This window comes from Lepisosteus oculatus, chromosome 7 (assembly GCF_040954835.1).
Source record: "Lepisosteus oculatus isolate fLepOcu1 chromosome 7, fLepOcu1.hap2, whole genome shotgun sequence".
NCBI classification, from domain to species: domain Eukaryota; kingdom Metazoa; phylum Chordata; class Actinopteri; order Semionotiformes; family Lepisosteidae; genus Lepisosteus; species Lepisosteus oculatus.
Window position 1 is genome coordinate 29,211,804 of NC_090702.1, and position 19,005 is coordinate 29,230,808.

The 19,005-nt window shown below is 32.4% G+C and overlaps 1 protein-coding gene across 1 annotated transcript in view; it reads left to right on the forward strand.

The window, feature by feature from the left end:
* nell2b (neural EGFL like 2b) overlaps positions 1 to 19,005 on the forward strand; it is a 129,256-nt gene that overhangs the window by 19,278 nt on the left and 90,973 nt on the right. Inside the window, exons 3-11 of the mRNA XM_006633621.3 lie at positions 2,492 to 2,642; positions 4,738 to 4,911; positions 5,029 to 5,125; positions 6,539 to 6,611; positions 7,129 to 7,211; positions 7,531 to 7,659; positions 8,758 to 8,860; positions 11,378 to 11,469; positions 17,378 to 17,480. Of these exons, the coding sequence (XP_006633684.2) occupies positions 2,492 to 2,642; positions 4,738 to 4,911; positions 5,029 to 5,125; positions 6,539 to 6,611; positions 7,129 to 7,211; positions 7,531 to 7,659; positions 8,758 to 8,860; positions 11,378 to 11,469; positions 17,378 to 17,480 (1,005 nt within the window). The remainder of the gene's footprint in view (positions 1 to 2,491; positions 2,643 to 4,737; positions 4,912 to 5,028; positions 5,126 to 6,538; positions 6,612 to 7,128; positions 7,212 to 7,530; positions 7,660 to 8,757; positions 8,861 to 11,377; positions 11,470 to 17,377; positions 17,481 to 19,005) is intronic.

Genomic DNA, 19,005 nt, shown 5'->3' on the forward strand with positions numbered 1-19,005 from the left:
GATAAAAGGATTCCACCAGCTGGAGTGCACAGCAGTCCTCTGAACAAGCAGCTCCTGCTTCAGGACAGATTGATAGGTCTGGCTGTGCATCTCTGGCTCTGTGCTGCATTTCTTTAAGATGAAGAGATCAGAGGACCCAGGCATGTGTCTGTTTTCCCGTCATTCTTGGACAGCCAAATCTGGGTGCTGGGTGAGATATCTAAGTACTGTACATATAAAATAATATAATTGGATATGAAGAAGGAAACACAAAACAACTCTCTTACTCCCCAGTGTCGTCAATGAGTTTATTCTTTTTTTTTACTGTATTATTCTTCTTGTACCGAGGTACATACTAAACCAAAAGAAAACTAAAATACATTTTATTTTACATCTGACCAAAGTAAGAAGGAAAATCCTATACTGTATTTTTCACTGCAAATGTATTCCTACATTCTACAGACAAAATCATAAGATTTAAACAAAATAAATCTGGCAGCTGGCATTTCCAGTACTTCATCAGTTTTGTTACATACACAAAATGTTAGTACTTTTAATTTCTAATACTGAAGTATTAGCAAATAGCTTGTACTTGATTTATATTTTTGTTGGCAGTATATAATGAGAGTACAGTATACAGTATGTGAATTAATTGAACTCCTTTCTAAATTAACTGCTGTAGGTTACTTGGAAGGTTAAAACAATCACATGCAGTTAATAGCTATGCAATTAAAACTAATGATGATACGGTTTTACAGTTTTTACAATTCTTTAGGTTTATTTAACAGTCCTCAGTTATGTTTATGATGTAATGTCACATATTTCATGATTTTATTTTTGTTTTTGAATTGAAAATAAGGTAAATTTATTCATTATCCTGATAAAAAAATCATTGAGAAGTCTATGATAGCCTTATTATGAACTGGCAGGGAGTCAGAGATTCTGTTATGGAAATGTTCAAAGCACAGTCCTGCTGACACAATTACCCTACAGGAAAAGAGATTCCTTTGTTCTGTTTTGTTCAAATTAGAAAAAAAAAAACGTTTTGAATATTCTTAATATCTGGGTGAAAATTGCTTCTTCTGAACTCTACAGGAAAAAGCTGAACTCACGTCTTAAGTCCAAGTCATTCTGCTTAATATTTCACTTAGTGATAAATTGTTTCTGAACTAAGGTTACTTTTTTACACTTTTGTTAATTATGGCTTAAGCACTATTTAAAGTAGTATTTAAGTTATGCTTTATATTATTGCTGTTATGGTTTTCAGTGAAGAATGAAAATATTCTTTAATTTTTAATAAACTTCTTTAATTATCTTCTTTTCATGCTTCAAAACTGCAGCACTGGTACAGTAATGGTACAGTAATGGTGTATACTCAGTACAGATTGGATTTTGAGAAAGTAATCTATTCAAGACTAGCAATCGAATTTGAATAAATAATTTTGCAACATTAAAGGGTTTATGTTAATTCACTTATATTAACTGATTTAATTATACATGTGATTATCCATGTCAGTGTTGCAAGACAAATACAAAATATTGGGTATACATTTGACATTATTTCATTTATAATTTACAATATTATACTAAACTATTTAATATGGGACTGTGGAGTGAGCTAAACTTCATCTTGGTGGAATGATGGTTTTGTATATTTAGTGTAATGATTTGGTTTGTGGGAGTGTAAATCATTTCATGATCAAAAATGCCAATTCTTATTATAAGACAGATAGGGTTGCACTGTATTCCTAATTTTTCTTATTTCTTATATATAAAACTTAAAAATGAAAGTTTTGGTGAATTACTAGGTGCTAAACATTCTCCACACCTCTTTCTTGAAAGCAGATTTTTATATATAGTATAGAAAATACAGTAGGTTACATGTACTATGTCAAATTTCTGTTCTGACCAACTGGGATTAAAATGTTTATACCAATGAAATGTGTTGTTACTGCTTGAACGCAAAACTGTGTCATGTTGTCCTGCACACATCCCATGACTAAAAATGAATACTTTGATGAGATTGCTTCTGAGAAGCTTCATCATTTATTGATAGTTCCATTAAAATACCATAGATGTCTGCATCCAGGGGATTAAGATGAGCACTGGTGGGAAAATAAGAGATAACAGCATATCTAAAAAAATCCTGTCATTCTCATTTTTCATATTACTGTTTTTATATTGGGATCACAATAGTACATATAGATAAATGAACTAAAAAGGCTAAACTACAGTGTTTATCTGGAACAGATTAACAGGATTAACATGCACAACATGCTGTATCTATACATTATGCTATTGAGAATTAAGAGCTATTTTTCAAATCCAGGTTTATAAATCTCTGCAGAACATACAGGGTGGCAAATCATGATTTAAGCTTTACAATCTGAAAAATGAAACTGGAATACACTTTCTCTACTTCCAGTTTAAATCAACATGTTTAATCATATTAGCACATCTTAACAGGTACAGAAATATTGTTATTATTAATCTGGTTATTATTTTTCCCCAGATACCTCAAGAAATATTAAAGCTTCTCCAGAAATAGCTGAGCGGATGCTACAGAAATTGAGGAACAAGAGTGAGTTTACAGTCCTGGTCACATTAAAACAGGAGCGGCTCAATTCTGGAGTCATATTATCCATCCATCACTCAGATCAAAGGTAGGCTTGACTTAAGTGGCTGCTACAGCATGCTCTTTGTATACTGAAGACCAGATTTGTTTAGAGCCTCACCATCATCATGGAAAAACCTGCTGTGAGAGCTACAGATTGAAAAGGTTGTATTATCTCGTTTCCGACAACTACTAGTGCAATCTACGGTATATCAGAGTTCTCTTCACGGAGAATGATGACTCTATAAGAACCTTTGATTCTTGTCATCCCCCTGAAAAAAATGTTCTCTTGCCATCTTTGTTTCTTGAGCTGTGTTCTAAGCCTATCAGCCATGCCCATGGTCAGATGAAGAGCCCATGAGGTTATCAGTCATACTAATGCCACTTGTGCATCAAATGTGCAGTAGCAGAAGTGAGTAGCAGTGTGCAGTGTGTGGTTTTAGAAATTATTGTTGCTATGGAATTTTGCAGTATTTTCCTATTCTTTAAGATACTCCTTGTTGTTCTATTAAAATAAGTTGCTTTTTAAGTATCTTTATCCTTTGCCAGTAATATTTTAATTCTTGTACTTAAAGTGTAAATTGTTTTCTATTTTTGTTATAGTACATAACCTGGAGGGTTTTTCATGAAGCAGGTTTATGATTTTTTCAAATTAGCTGGATTAAATTACCCTGATAACAGACTTCAGGTTTGATCAGGTATGATGGCAAAATCTGATTATGGTTGTCTGGTTAAACTAAGTCAGGTTTAAATAAGATGACTAATTGTTCTAATGATGAGGCGCAATACCGTAGCCACTACAAAGGACAGAGACACCACCTAGCAAGGAATCAGTGATAAATTGAAAGTTAATTGTTTAATGCAAAGAAAAATATCTCAAGATATGACAAAACTATCAAAATTATGTGAACACACATGTATTGGCATTACTCAACTTATATTATATGGCATTGAAGATGAGCTCCTATTTAAACCAGTTTGTCGTTTGTCGTACAATATTGTTTTTCTGCAGTAGTCATTGTAGTAATTTATACTATATCACAAGGGACAAACGGCAGCAGGTCAAGTAAAAAACCAAGAATAGCATTCAAAGTGGTATGTCATTGTTCTTTAGAATTGCTTACAGTACACAGTATAGTGATAGTCCTTGAATGAATGAAAATTTCCCCTAATTTTAGCCAAAAAAAGGAAGCAGTAGAGCAAAAGAACACTGGATAGGGAGGAGTCACTATTATCATCATTCATTACTATAGTGTGTAATTGTCTTTTTAAACAGTTTTTGGTATGAATCGGCTAATATAGGCTTTTTATTTTCCTTTATGGAAAGTCTCAAGCCACGTAAAAATGTGACCTAAATATAACAAAAAGTAACCTACTGTAAATACAGTTACAATAAATATCTCCTAATAAACATTTGAATAAATATATCTTCAGATACATTATATGCAGTAATTATATGCTGCTATATACAGTATGACTTCATTGATTACATGCAGTCATTGCCATATAGTTTTATTTCTAAATTTTAAAGTTGTTTAGATTTTGAAATTTCCCTGAGAAAACCTCTGGACTTGAAGCACAGCACATACTACGCAAAGCTCAGACACAACATTTTTAATAGAAAAATAACATCCGTTTCTGGCAGGAAGGCATGCTGTTTTGATGATGGAATGCTGCAAAGGTTGTGAGATTATAATGACTGGTGATACATATATAATCATTATATTGGTGCTTACTGCAGAACAGAAGTGACAATCTTTTAATTTGCTTGGATGGGTCATCAATCTCTCTGGTCCATGTGCAAATTGTCTTTCTCTTGATGTGGATTTGTGAGCAATGGAAAAACACAAAGTCTAGCAAATGTTGTTTGAACTGCTCATGGTACTGTATAACGTACAGTATGTGACTGTTACAGAGTGGCTGCAATGATCCGTGTACAGATAATTTACTTTCAATATCTCTATATATTCCAACATTTTCATTAATGCATTAGACTTCTTCTGTCCTTAATATTATTAATCTCATTCTATGTGACTAAAATCAAAAAGTCTATTCTCTATCTTGTCTTGGCTATTTTTCACAGTATTTTTTGAATGGTATTATTAGACCATAAATATTCTTGGGTTTGTGTCCATGTTTCCTAGGTACCTTGAGCTGGAAAGCAGTGGTCATCGAAATGAAATTCGGTTACACTACCGTACAAAGAGCCAGCAAGCACATACAGAAATTTTTCCCTATACCTTGGCAGATAATCAGTGGCATAAAGTTTCCATAGCTGTGAGTGCATCTCATGTGATCTTATACATAGACTGCAACAGGTAAGATAGGTAAATTTACAATTTGTATGGCAGTATGATACTGTATGTGGTTCAAGAAATGTAATCTGTACTAATTTTTGTTATTGTTCTTTTTTGTGTTGTTACATAATCCTGTAGGATTTATGAAAGAGTAGTGGAAACGCCATCAATGGATATTCCCAGTGAAACATTATTCTGGCTGGGACAAAGGAATAATGCACATGGCTTTTTTAAGGTAGGATTTACAAAAGTGACACATTTCTTCGTTTGCAGACTCAAAACTGGAGAAGGCTCAAGACCCAAAGTTCTTTCTACTTTTCAGTGTGGAATTAATCTTTATTTGTTCATTCACAGTACTGCCATTTTTGCAAACAATGAACAATAACCTAATAACTTAACAATAACCCAAGAAACACAACTTATATATAGAACCTCTTGGATAGGTGATATACAGAATATACTGTAACTCCCCACTCAAAGCTATATCTGCAGTAAAATGCATCATAAATCTGCAGTAAATTAGTGACACCGATAACTATATAAATGATTAGATTTGGTTAAACTTTAGTCTTTCATCTCTCCGGTGTGTTTCTAGCAAACAGATATTAATACTGCAAGTAGCTTTGCAAGCAACATTCAGATATAAACAAATGAAATCTTGAAAAGATGGATTAGATATCTGGGTAGAAATACGGTAAGTCAGTGAATACTGCCAGCAACATTTTTGTTTCCACATCATGAAGTTTTAGTTTTAGATTCTGAAACAGGAACAAAAAACTGGCAAATATTCAACATGCTTTAATATCAGTGTAAAATATTAGATTTTGTCCCTAGCGGCCATAACAGAAGGTCCTTCCTATTATTTTTTAACATTGTTAATTTTCTGTTACATTAATTGACAGAAAGTCTTTAGGTCACTTAATCTCCACTCTTACTTCAAAGTCACGTTCTAAATTCTCTATAAAGATGCTGTGATTAGCAGCAGGAAGGCTGTAATGAGAAACAGTACTGCTAGAAATGTGTTTAGATAGCAGTCCCTTTGTTAATAAAAGGGTATTCTGGTATTTTCGGGCAAGTGAAGCAGTAGCCTTAATTTCCAGTGTACTGCTCTAATGACCTGAATGAAATGCATCTCTTTGTTGAAGATAGATGGAAGAAAACAAATTTAGCTGTTTAATAATACCTATAAGGTAATAATAATAATAATAATAATAATAATAATAATAATAATAATAATAATAATAATAATAAGGAGTGGAAAGAGTGGATTCTGTTCTGGATCAATTGCATTCCCTCTTGATGGAAAAAAACAACATTTAGCTATTTTGTATTTGCTAATTATACCATGAAACCAGCAGTGCCTTAGCATCTATGAGCCAGTGAGCTTTGTCTTTTTTCTCTGGAGACCTGACCAAGCCTTGATCAGTGGGATGACCTAGAGCCAAACTCCACATATCATTACTGTGTTTATATGTTGCCGTTGCTTTTAAAGGAATAATAGCTTCTTTCACAAAATGGCTGGGTGAGATTCTCAGATAAATTTGGAACAAGGCCCCAGACCAAATGGCCAAATGTTCTCCCCTCATGTGCCATCTTTGTTACATTATTACATATAAAAAAAATAAAATATTTGTTCTTGTGTTCTTAGGGAATAATGGAAGATGTTAATTTGCTTATTATGTCTCAAGGATATATTTCGCAATGTCCAGATCTTAATCGCAGTGAGTTGACTTTAAATTTTTTTTTCTGGTTTCTGAAAAGTTCTTTGAAACCTTAAAAAGTATTATCTTGATTATATGCTTATACTATTCACAATATTTTTGATTATTCTGCTTCTATTCAATGCTTTGTTTTTAGATGGTAGTTTTTAATTTATTCTTAAATTACTATTAAACAAATCTGTGCCCTTACTAGTGTAGTTCAGTGTTCTTTAACCTGTCAAACATGTTTCATTGTATACAATATTCAACTTAGTTGACAGCCAAATAATAAGTCTTGCAGTGAATATGCTCAACATTGTTTAAAAGTAAATACAATATGAGTTGTATGTAACTTTGCAAAACACCTTTGTAGGCACATATTGTTCTAAATATTGCTTACACGTTTTATGAATATGCCACAGTATTTTGAGATTCTTAATTAACCTGTGCTGGATTGTACAGTTATGCATTAGATGGTTTCCAAACATCTCTAGGTTTATATACAGTATATACTTATCTATTGTGTTCTTATTTTTAGCATGTCCTACCTGTAATGACTTCCATGGGCTTGTACAAAAAATAATGGAACTACAAGACATCCTAGCAAAAACATCAAGCAAGGTACTAAGCGCATATTAAAATATGCCTGGTGAATTTTATGTGGAAATGACCTCTAATACTGTACATTAATATGATCTGGAACTCATAAGTATGACTGCCTGCTTTTGTTAAGCATGTTGTACAGAGTTTGTACAAGAAGTGAAGTCATGACAAATCAGTTCATCTGCTGTGTTTGACAAGGATTGCAGATACACATTTTGTCTGCATGCACAGTTTGTGACATGGTAAAGCAATGGGTCATACTAATATTATTAATGTAGGTAATGGAAATTTGAACCAGGAAAAAAAAACTCTCCTTTTTTGTGAAATGTTTGCACAGCTGTCCCGTGCAGAGGAGAAAATGAATAGCTTGGAACAATGCTATTGTGAGAAGACCTGCAACATGAAGGGTATCGTCTACAGAGAATATGAATCGTGGACAGATGGCTGTAAGAACTGCACATGCATGGTATGTTTTTTTGGGTGTAGACAAAGATGCATGTCTTGAATTCCCTCTTTGTGTGCCACCTTAATTGAAAACCAGAGTTCAGCTTCACACTTTCATTAAGTAATTCTGTGGGGAATAGACAATATTATGCAGAAACCCTGTTTTGATCATAGAACACCTAGTATACAGATATTTAATGATCAAATTTGGTGGTTTCTGCATTATGTCAGAGATATGTAATTTGCAAGACAGAATGTGCTGTATGCTTTTCTTAAGTCTACCGGATGCTGAAATGCCTAATGTATGTTTTATTTAATTTTAATTTAATCGCACCTTGCTTCCTGGAGCACTGCATAGGCTTCAGTATGTCCAAACCTTTCTGACTGGTGTGCTTAGCAAGTGTATTCAGCATCAGCACATAACTCCTGTCCTCTGTAAATGGCACTGTTTAATCCCAGTGTAATTTACAGTTGACTCACTTATAAGAAATCAAATTGTGTAGCTCCAGGTTATTGTAAGGATCTATTGAATGAGTAACATCAATCACATAATTTGAGAAATGTTGATGCAGACCTTCTTGCACTGCATAAGACCAGGTTCCACAACAACTGAACCATCATGTGAGCAGCATCACCCATGTGCAAACTTGCTGCTTAAACACTCTGTGACAACTGATATTTTATATCTTTATTAAAAGTACATTTTTGCAAAATCTTATAATTTAGGTTTAGTGTTTGATACACTTGTGCTTCTTTCTTTTTACTTCTGTTATTATATTGTATTTAGAAATGGTCTAGACTACTGGTCTTAAAAGAACAAAAGTTAAAAGCACATGTAAAATAACATACATACAATTATTGTAATACTGTATATCTAAGCAAAAAAAAAACATAATACTTTGGAATTTTAATATTCATTCAATCAAATGTGAAGAGGACATTTTTAATGGCAGGGCAAAATGCTTGGTTTAAAAAATGAAATGGTTCTCATAGTGTTCATTTTATCACAAACTAAATTACAGTTGAAATCTATGAAGAATAACTGTGCAGCAAAGACAAAGACATATAAAAAGCCCATTTAATATTGAACTCTTAAGTCATTTTGTGTGTTTTCTTCTAGAACGGAACAGTTCAGTGTGAGACGCTGTTTTGCCCTCCTCTGCAGTGTTCTTCTGGGTTTTCTCCTACTTATGTAAAGGGTGAATGCTGCAAAAAGTGTCAGCGTGAGTTCAGCAAGTTATTTGTTTTCTTCATCCTGCCAAATTAAATTCTTCAAATATGCAAATACACATGTCTGAAGAGGCATGTGGTGAGGTAACCTAGTAATGTGCAGCTAAGTGTGACACTTAAGCACCACTGCCTCTCACACATTAACAGCAGACAAAACACCCCAAGAGCATAACTGATGCTTTAAAGCCGAGTCAATATGTACTGTAGTTCACTCCACTATGTCACAGCAAGTATCACTGTATTGAAAAATTTACAAATGTATAAGTCATTCAAAACTAATATCTAGAAAAATACAAACGTGCCAGACCTTATCAGAGATTTGAATGAAACTGAGCTTCTGAGAAATGAGTAATGCTACAGTGCGTTATTTTTGGATGGTGGGTAATTATCCATTAAACCTTCTCTGTGTTTTGATGCTCAAGCAGAAAGGAGGGACACAAAGGTAAAGAGCTCTTTCCATTTAGATGGTACTAGGCCACTGCTAAGGACTGCCAGTCATGTCAGCAAATGGTACTGAATGTTTTTTGATTCACCAGTCTCCAGCTTGTACAGTAAGGTAGATCTGTACAGAGTCTTTCATTAGAGTCAATTGCATAGCACTCTCCTTTGATAAATTGGCAGCTCTTTTTATAATATGAGATATAATAATTTAATTACTTAAAATGAAGTATTATTTCATTTTAAATAATTCTGTTTCCTTTTCTGATTCATCACAGGTCTTTAGGAAGGTTTATTAATCTCAACATTTTTTTAAATAAAACTCTTTAATCTTATTTTAAACTTAAAATAAAAAAAATAATTCACATTGAAGCAATAATAGTGTATATATACACTATTAGTAGAAAAAATAATTTTTACATTTATCCCACCCTTTTTAAAATTTGTAAACATTTTGCACAATGGTAGGATAACGGAGTCACCAATTAAATAAAGTACATAATAATGCATACATAAATTTAGCACTCATCTTATTTTTACTTTTCCAATGAATGAAATTTCAAATAATAAAGAAATGCATATATTTAATTGGGAGGAATTAATAATTAATTAATAATATGAAATGAATCATTACTAAATATACATATCACTGAGTTATAAACAAAGATCACAGCAAAAGCATGTGTGATTTTAATGCTAGGGTAGGATTTCAGAATTAATCAATGAATTGTTATTTATAAACAAATAATGAGATATGCACCTGCATTTTGTTCAAATAAAAATACTTTTGAAAAATGAGTTCCTGTTTCACAGGGAACATGTAGAAAACATGAAATGCCAGTTTGATGGAAATTACAGTTTGGTAAACAATGTATGTTTCATAAAACAGTCATATTACAATATGTCTCTAAATTTTAAAAACATTTACTGAAAGGGAAAAACAAAGTTTTTCACCTTTCTACATTCTGGTGCATCATTGTGTATGTTTGTTGTGATTATTATGTTTGCCGTATCCTGTTTTCATAAATTAGATTGCTCCACCATGTAAGCTTATTGTACTAGTTCACATAAAGCTTTAGTAACGGACTTGTGTAACTCGGTGACAAGGAGAAAAATATAAGCAGAGCACAGTACCTGACACCATTTCATCTCTGTGAGATGTAAATTTATTTTCCCTGTACACGTTTTCCCAGTGAGCTGTGAGATTTGAAATCAGACACTTTTTTTGTACAACACCTACTGTATGTAGTATTCCAAGTAACAATCTAAGCAAAAGCAAAAATTGAGATGGCTACCCAAAAGGCTACCCAGCAAGTGTGAAATGAAATATGGGTAAAACAGATTATATTACTGATTTATATTTCTCCTGAATGGGGCTTGCAGAAGGTATTTTTATCCTTTCTCTCCTGTTGATTCACAATTGCTTTGTAGAGTGAGAGTATTGCTTGTTTAAACTTAACTAAACTAAATGGTAGTTTAACATTTGGTATTGAAATCTTTGACAGAGCGATAAGGATCAAAAGCTGTTTATGATTTTTTTCTGTATGATACAGGATTAAGGGAAGTCTTTCCTGATATTTTAGTATATATTATATACAGTATTTTAAATCAAGCAGGGGTATCAGATGTTCTTCATTTGGGAATTTGTAGGAGAATCTCCTCTGGAATGTTTAATTTGATTATTTTGTTTATACACTGATTCTCAGTTCTTCTATACTAATGTATTGTTCAATGTCAAAGCAGATTTAAGGTGAATGTGAGGTTCATGGCCCACTTGAACAGTTTTAAATACAAAAGTCACTGTTGTTAATTTAAATTAGGTATCTAACATAATTGGTATGAGCAGACATGAAATTAATGTTGAATAAAAGAACAAAGAATGCAGCATTCTGGCTATGGAGCCTTCTTCAGATTGTATCTGCATGGAAGTAAACTCTACTTGTTTCTTTGGCCCACTATACTGAGTATGACACTATTTGCTGAGTATTAAGTAGATTTTAGGAAATGTTATTGCAGCATTTTATGTGATGTTTTGAGTATTGTTTAATTATCTAAGAAAATCACTTTTTCAGGTATATGCTTATTTAGTGGAAGAACATATCTTGACGGTGAAAGGAAGGCGGTGTATGATTCATCTGGAAAGTGCATACTGTTTGAATGCAGGGTAAGTAATTAGTACTTTGATTATTTTCGCACTTCAGGGTAGTAGTGGAATATTACCTATGTTCTTTAACTTATTGAATGTGCAGCTAATAAAAGATAAGTTTTTATACACCCTCAATAAATAAGTGCTTTCTAATTACAGCTACTGAAATTTTTTGTGGCCTCTTAAATAAAAGGCACACTTATTTAAATATGTACAGTACCTATCACGATGCTAGATCATGCAGAGATATTAGTAATGTAAGTGTAAACATGATTTTATCAGGTCATTTTATTTTATCAGATTTAATAAGGGTGGCATAGTAAGACTTTGAGGCTCCCGGGGTAACTTGCTAGTTTGGGATGCTAGTTAAAGTGTACATGATGGTGAACATTATTTAGAGAACCAATCATTAAACGGCATGTCAGGGATGACAATTGTCCAGATTCTTACCAAAAATTATTAAAAAGCAGAATGTTTCTGTGAAATATTTCAGGTTGAAGAATTGATAGACTTGTAATATGAACATTTTTTTCTCTTCAGACTTCAGGAAGTGAGCATGATAGCTTATTACTCAATGCACTCTCTTGATGTCTTTGCTTGCCTTTAAAACACCTGGAAGGCCCTTACTTTGAAGGATCAAAGAAAATTCTTATTTTTTTTCCCAGAATATGTTCCAGAATTAAGCACTGTAACTACAGTCCAAAAGTCGTTTCATATTAGAAACATTTTTCTGCTTAAAGTGGTTTGAAAAGCCTTTTTGTGCACAAACTATGTTCAATACAGAAATCTGTTGCTTATATATAGACTTTCATGGAATGCAAATACTATATTTAATTGGTTATATTTAAAGCTGAGCTTTAAAAAAAAGCTACATGGAAAAATAACAACAAAATGTCTGCTGGCTAATTATTAAATGTTTGTCATTAGCCTTCTGGCCAAGTCTATAAAACTGGAGATGCCACTGGTAGCATCAGCCTGTATTTGACATGTGCAGCTGAACCATACAAATTGTGTGTTAGCTTAACCAGGCTGACCACTTTTACATCATGCAACTGTCATGTCTGATGATTCTGATTGACAGATTGAAATGGAAAGGTCTGCAGAGTTTAAAAAAATGTGCCAGAGCCAGTAGAGTTTAATCGGTTTTATATAATCATGCACTTTAAACCCTAAGGTTGACTATAGAATTCAAGCTTGCTTATTGCATTCATTCTGAGGGATTATTAAATTCCATTTTAGAAAGAGAAAAATTTAAATAACTACAAGTGTAGCAGTGGAATATACAGTGTCATTGCATTTCATTGGTTTATAATGCACATTTTTCATTTTGCTTTTCTCTTGTTCCTTTTTAGAAAAAAAGTTAGCAATTCTGTGAAAAATGCATTTAACTTAAGGTAATTTAATGCTTTTCTAGTGGTAGTAGAAAATGCTAATCATTGTATAGACACTGAAAATAGAAAACTGCATTTCATGTATGTATATCAGTTTATAAATATATGGCAATTGCAATGTTGCTGTCAATTACTACTTTGTGTGGAACCAATAAACTAGTATTTAATACACTTGCTATCTGTACATTTTCAGAACTGAACAGTTTATGTGCAGTATATTGTAACCAAAGAGGTCTGATCTACTGTTAGATGTACTGAAAGCAAAAATGGGTATGTAAATGTAAAACTGTACTGTTTGTCAGCTGAAGTGTGACTCCATCCCTACCTGGACTACCTTTTACAGTATAGAAAATCACAGTGCTGACAAATAAATATTTTGACAACTTGAAATTAATAGTTAAAATATGCCAGACAACAGAAGACAATATCTTCACCTTTGCCTTCTTTACTTATGACAAAAAAAATTTGTAAGTAAAACATTTTTGTGCAGGGGGAGGCAAAATAATAAAAACCTTATTACTTTTGAATTGAAATATATATTTCAAAACAGGTTTACCAACCTGTTTTGTGAGACATAGCCAGTCACTGCTTTGTTTTGAAGACTTTTTATTGCAGTCTCTTTAGTTAAGATTTTATGTTACTAAATCTTTTTATTTACAAAGGGAATTCAGTGTTCATCAATATTTCTTAGTCATATCTTACTTTTACTCAGATCATTTTAAGGGGTTCTTACATATTTTTTAGTATAATTTGAAATACTCTTAGTTTTAAGGATCCCCAAATGATTTAAGTAAACTTGATCACTTTGTAAAAATGTGCATTCTAATTTTAAATTATTACATACAGATCCAGCAATTCCGAATGCGCAATGGATACTTGGATAGTAGTTCACAGTTCAATGTCTGTGGGGTACTGCAGCTTTTTAGAAATAAGTTGTGTGACTGCACTACTTTTTAAAACCGCCGGGTGGAGCAGTGGAAGCTTAATGTGATGTGTGGTTCATTTGGGCTGTCACCAGAAAACGCCTGGATTTGAATCTCGGTCAATGCTGAAGGACAATCTTTTTCCAATTATAGAATTTAAGTTGTATACTGTTTAGACTTTTATTAATTTTAAACTGTGTATTACAGCATTTTAAATATTAAACTAATTAAAAATTAGGTATAATTTATAAAAGCAAGATTGCCCAGTTGGATATATAATAAATAGTTTATTATTATACCGTAGCTTGTGAATGTGATGTGCCCCTTCCAGGTTTACATCCACATCGAGAAAATCCATGTAAAGGTTAATTTTGGTAGCTGAAAATAAAACCAGTAGTATAATGTAATACATACCTAATGTACACATAGTAGGTGGTAGTAGTAGCTAAATATAAAAAGTACACAATAGTATTCCACTTTCTTCATAAATATTTAATTCAACAAAATCTTTAACTTGGTGACTTACAGTGGGTTATAGTTTTAACATGCTTGTTCTAACATTATAAAGTTTATATACTGTACTTCATAAAATGTTATAATTTTTTATCTTTTTCTAAGAATACATAGTAAGAACCCCACTTGCTGCTATTGTAAAAAAAAGTTCTAGTGATTTAAAACCACTTGATAGTAATTTTAATATGGAATCATATAACTAAGCAGCTAAAATATCAGAAGTGGATGTTCTAGAAAAATTTTATGAAACAAAACTTTTATTGTTCTTATAGTGGTAATGGACATGAAACACTCATTGACTGTAATGTAATGTAGCACGCTGCACCCAGGTGGTTCAAAGCCCAATCAAAGCATTACTCTTGGTTTCGTATCTTACATAGCAGAATATATATAAGTACACTGTTATAGCTTGTTGTGAATGCGATGTGCCTCGTTCAGGTTTACATTTAAATTGAGAAGATTTATATTTTGTCTTAATCCAAATTTCAGAAGCCAGTAATCAGCCAACAATTTAACTTTAAATTTTAAACTTCTAACCGTATATTGTACTGTACAGTACGGCACAGTCCAAAGACTTACACAGAGGTTGTTTCTGGCAACAAAAGTATGAGTGTGTGTATCTGGATGAATTATTATAAGTGATGGTTTCATGATTAAGGATTTCTCCAGGTAATTAAGTTAAAAAAAGGAGGGAAGGGTTATTTTTACAATTGGTAGTAACTGGAGAACAGTTTATCAATATGTTGAAACTGTACCATGAAAGTGAAGACAGATGTTTTACACCTTTAAGTGAGCTAGCAACTGTTGTTTACTATATTGAGACAATGTTGTGTGGCTCTGCAGGAATTTTTCTGTAAACTGCAGGGTTATAGAGGTGACACATTGTATATCGCCTCTTTTTATATTTGTAAAAAAAACGTTCCAATTTAAATGCAATGCGGAATATATTATTAATAATAATAATGAATGACCACAGACAAGCTGTAAACTGAAGAGTTATAGAGAAAACACGTTAAGTCTTATCTTTCCAGCTTGGAATTAACCTATAGAGCATTCCTTTTAGCTATATTTTTTACATAGCTGAATGTGTAAAACTAGTTTGTTGTTATAGGTTGTTGCGAACATGATGTGCCTCTTTCAGGTTTACATCAGCATTAAGAAAACCCATATATTGTCTTAATACAAATTTCAGCAACGAGAAATAAAACTTTAAATTTTGATTAAGAAAAATATTTCACACATACTGCACTTTAGTGGCTTTGAAACCATACGGTATCATACTGTATATACAATATATTTTATACGGTATACAAACATTTCCGTGTGCACAGGTACTAGATATTTAAATAAAAACTGTGAAAATGTTCATAAATCTCGAATAACACAAAGTTATTGACATCTGAAACATTGTGTCTCATAAATAGGTGTTTTAATAAGAATGAGGTTATGAAAACTGGAGAAAACCAATAACTCTGAAAAAGATACAAGAAGTTTGAAATTATTATTAATTATTAAATTAATACTGTTAATAATAATCAGATACATTATTATAGTTTCAGTGTACAGTACTTTAGAGCTTGGCTTCTATTTAAATATTCAAACATTTATTTTATTTCACTATCTCTTTTACTGCTTTGTACTGTAGCTAGTAATATATTTCATGTGTGCTCCCATTTCAATGAATCATATACTAGATACACTGCTATGTAAAAGTAAATCCAACACATTATATAGACTGTACATACTTACAAAGCAAAACAACATCCACCAGTTTGCATCTGCTGGTTTAGGCTCAAAGGGAGCAGATAATCTACACTAGGCCATTTAAAGGTACATGATTTGTCATGTTAGGGGCTTAGTTTAGAAAAGAGCCTGCTCTCCTGCCACAAGAGCAGATCATTTTGGAACTGGGTTTGGCTGTAGGATCACTTTGCATTAAACATAGTTTTTTTGTATTTGTATGTCATGCTTATTCAGTACTGTAAGTATTTTGTCAGCTGGTGTATCCTGCACATTGTTTTATGGGAGGGGACATCATTAAAATATAATTTCACTGAAATGCTTCTTTTGGCTTGATTATCATTTCTATCAGGCAAGGTCCTTTTTTTATGCTTTGAATTAAGTTCACTTCACCAATGTCTACCCACACCAAGCACTGGGGTATGCCAGTACCTTAAACATATTTTGCATGCCAGAAGTTTCCATCTTTTGTTTGCAACACCAATGCGACACACTGTGTTGTACATGTAAAATGCCTTTATGCATCTTAAACATTGTAGCTGTACAATATGAGAAGCCACATTCTTACGGCCTTTTTAAAAATTGGTTTGAGTGAAAATGTAAACATGTATAATGTATTGGATGCAGGTAGTAAAAATGGGAAATTCTGAGCTAGAAGAGGCTATGTATGACATTTTATTTACAGTAGGTCTTCTAGACAATGTGGGGAAGTAATTAAAAAAGCAATTAAACATAATTAAAAATGATAAGATGGTTAAAAGTGCAGAAATCAAGGGATTCAAATTGTATAACTCAATAGTATGGCCTCACTTATAATAACTTGTATAATTGTACTTACTATGTTGTAGAAAAAATATTGCTGCTGTGGAATCAGCCCAGAGAAGAGAAACAAGACACATTCAGGGGCTCAAGATTATGTCCTACACTGAAAGGCTCAATGAACTGAATCCTCTCAGTCTTAAATAGAAAAGACTATGAGAGCACCTGAAAAAAGTATTCAAAATCCACAGCAGCATTGACAAAGCCAACCCATTAGATTTCTTCAGATGAACAGAGAAACACCAAGCAGAGGGCACAAATGGAAACTATGTGGACGTGAATTTAGAAATGAGAATAGGAGACACTTCTTTACCCAAATGGCTGAGAGAGTATGGGACAATTTACTCTACCATGTTGTTGAAGCCAGTTTTTGGTTTCTTTCGAGGAACAGCTGGATGAGGACTACTCAATTATCTATTTATTACTAAACAGCTACTGTAGATGGGCCAAATCATCCCCTCTTGTTTGTAACCTATCTTATGTTCTAAATCATTGGTAATATATATAACAATTAGATGTGTTGTTTATTTATTTAAACAGGACAGGACAATGCATCGAATGTCAAGTGAAGATTGCCCAGAGCTGAACTGTCCGGAATCTGAACAGATTAATCTCAGTGACAGATGCTGTAAAGTATGCAAAGGTATGATTTTAATTTGGTTTAAGTACAATAATAATAAGATTGGAAGTAGCAGAGATTTAATGTACACTCTGGACTAGAATGGAATATACAGTATTTGCCCCCAGAAATGGATGGCATTGCAGCATATCTTTACTTTTGTTACTGGATTTTCTAATCCCAGAAAACATTTGATATTTTTACCAAAATTAACTTCATTAACATTTTCTGAAAAATTTACTGAGATCTGGAAAATTAAAAGTGAAAATTAGCATACTTTATTGAATTCTTTAGTCTTTAATATTTTTATTTTGTACATCATTAACAATCATGTTTGAATGTTAATGACATTGACATTTTCCTGTATATATAAACATATATATCATATATACCTTTGTACATACAGTATATATTTATTTTACTTGTGCTTTAATTTTAGAAAGTCTTGCCAAAGCTGATACTAAAGAATATCAAACTGTATCAGTTGCTGAGCATATACGAGGATGTGATGTCTGGAGATATTAAAATGGTTATATTGTAGGTTCCAGCTGTATTTTGTTAAAAAATGTTTTTCTAAGCAAATTCAGGATTGCTTTTAAAGGACTTTGAAATTCCAAGTGCATTGGACTAGAAGTTGGACCACAAACAATTGTGCTTTAATTCAGACCAAATCACTAGTATTTCCTGCTTTTGGTCTGAAGTTAATTAAGAAAAAATGACAAAATAAAAAACTTCATTATTTTCAGTGGGGAGATAATTACATTTAGAAAACTTTGACATCAATAAAAAGAATGGAGTACCATCTGGTTAATGGCTGCTGCTACTATTTTCTTTTTATCTTATTGATGAACAAAACTGGATGATATTCCATGAATCTCTGTCTCTAATTACTGACTTTGTACATTAAATCTTACCTCATTGACCTTAGTCCTAATGTCACAATGTCACAGAATAACCTACATTATATACTTAGCATTCTTTTTAATAGATGCTGTTGAGAACAGAAGGGTTTAAAATATTCTATTATGGCTCCCATCTCAAACTGTCAATCAAATGTGTGAGAAAGCAATTATTTAAATTGGATGGATGAAAGGACAGATGAAATTTCTAAGATGAAAAGAAGCCCATATGTGGCCTTTGGTTATGTTAAATTGATTGTCAATTTAAGCAGGTTCATACATGAAGAAGTACCTTCTAAGAACCTGTATATGAGATGTGAGAAAATAAAGAAGTTACAACAATCTGCAGAGTTTTATACCAAAGCTTCTTATGAGTTTAATGAATATATGTACTATACAGTACATTCTAAATCTCAAAAGCACATTCTTTGAAAATTGCACTGTATATAATGTACTTTACTATATGCACAATGTAATATGTGATGAGTATGTTATAAATCATGTCATAAAATGGAAAAAAGTTTTTAATGTAGCATTTAAAATTTATACTTATTTAGGTTTTTTAAAAAAAGTGAAATCTTTGAAATGATCTTACGGATGAATAAAACAGAATAGTAGCACATGTGGCAGGTAAAGTGTGCTGTATTCTT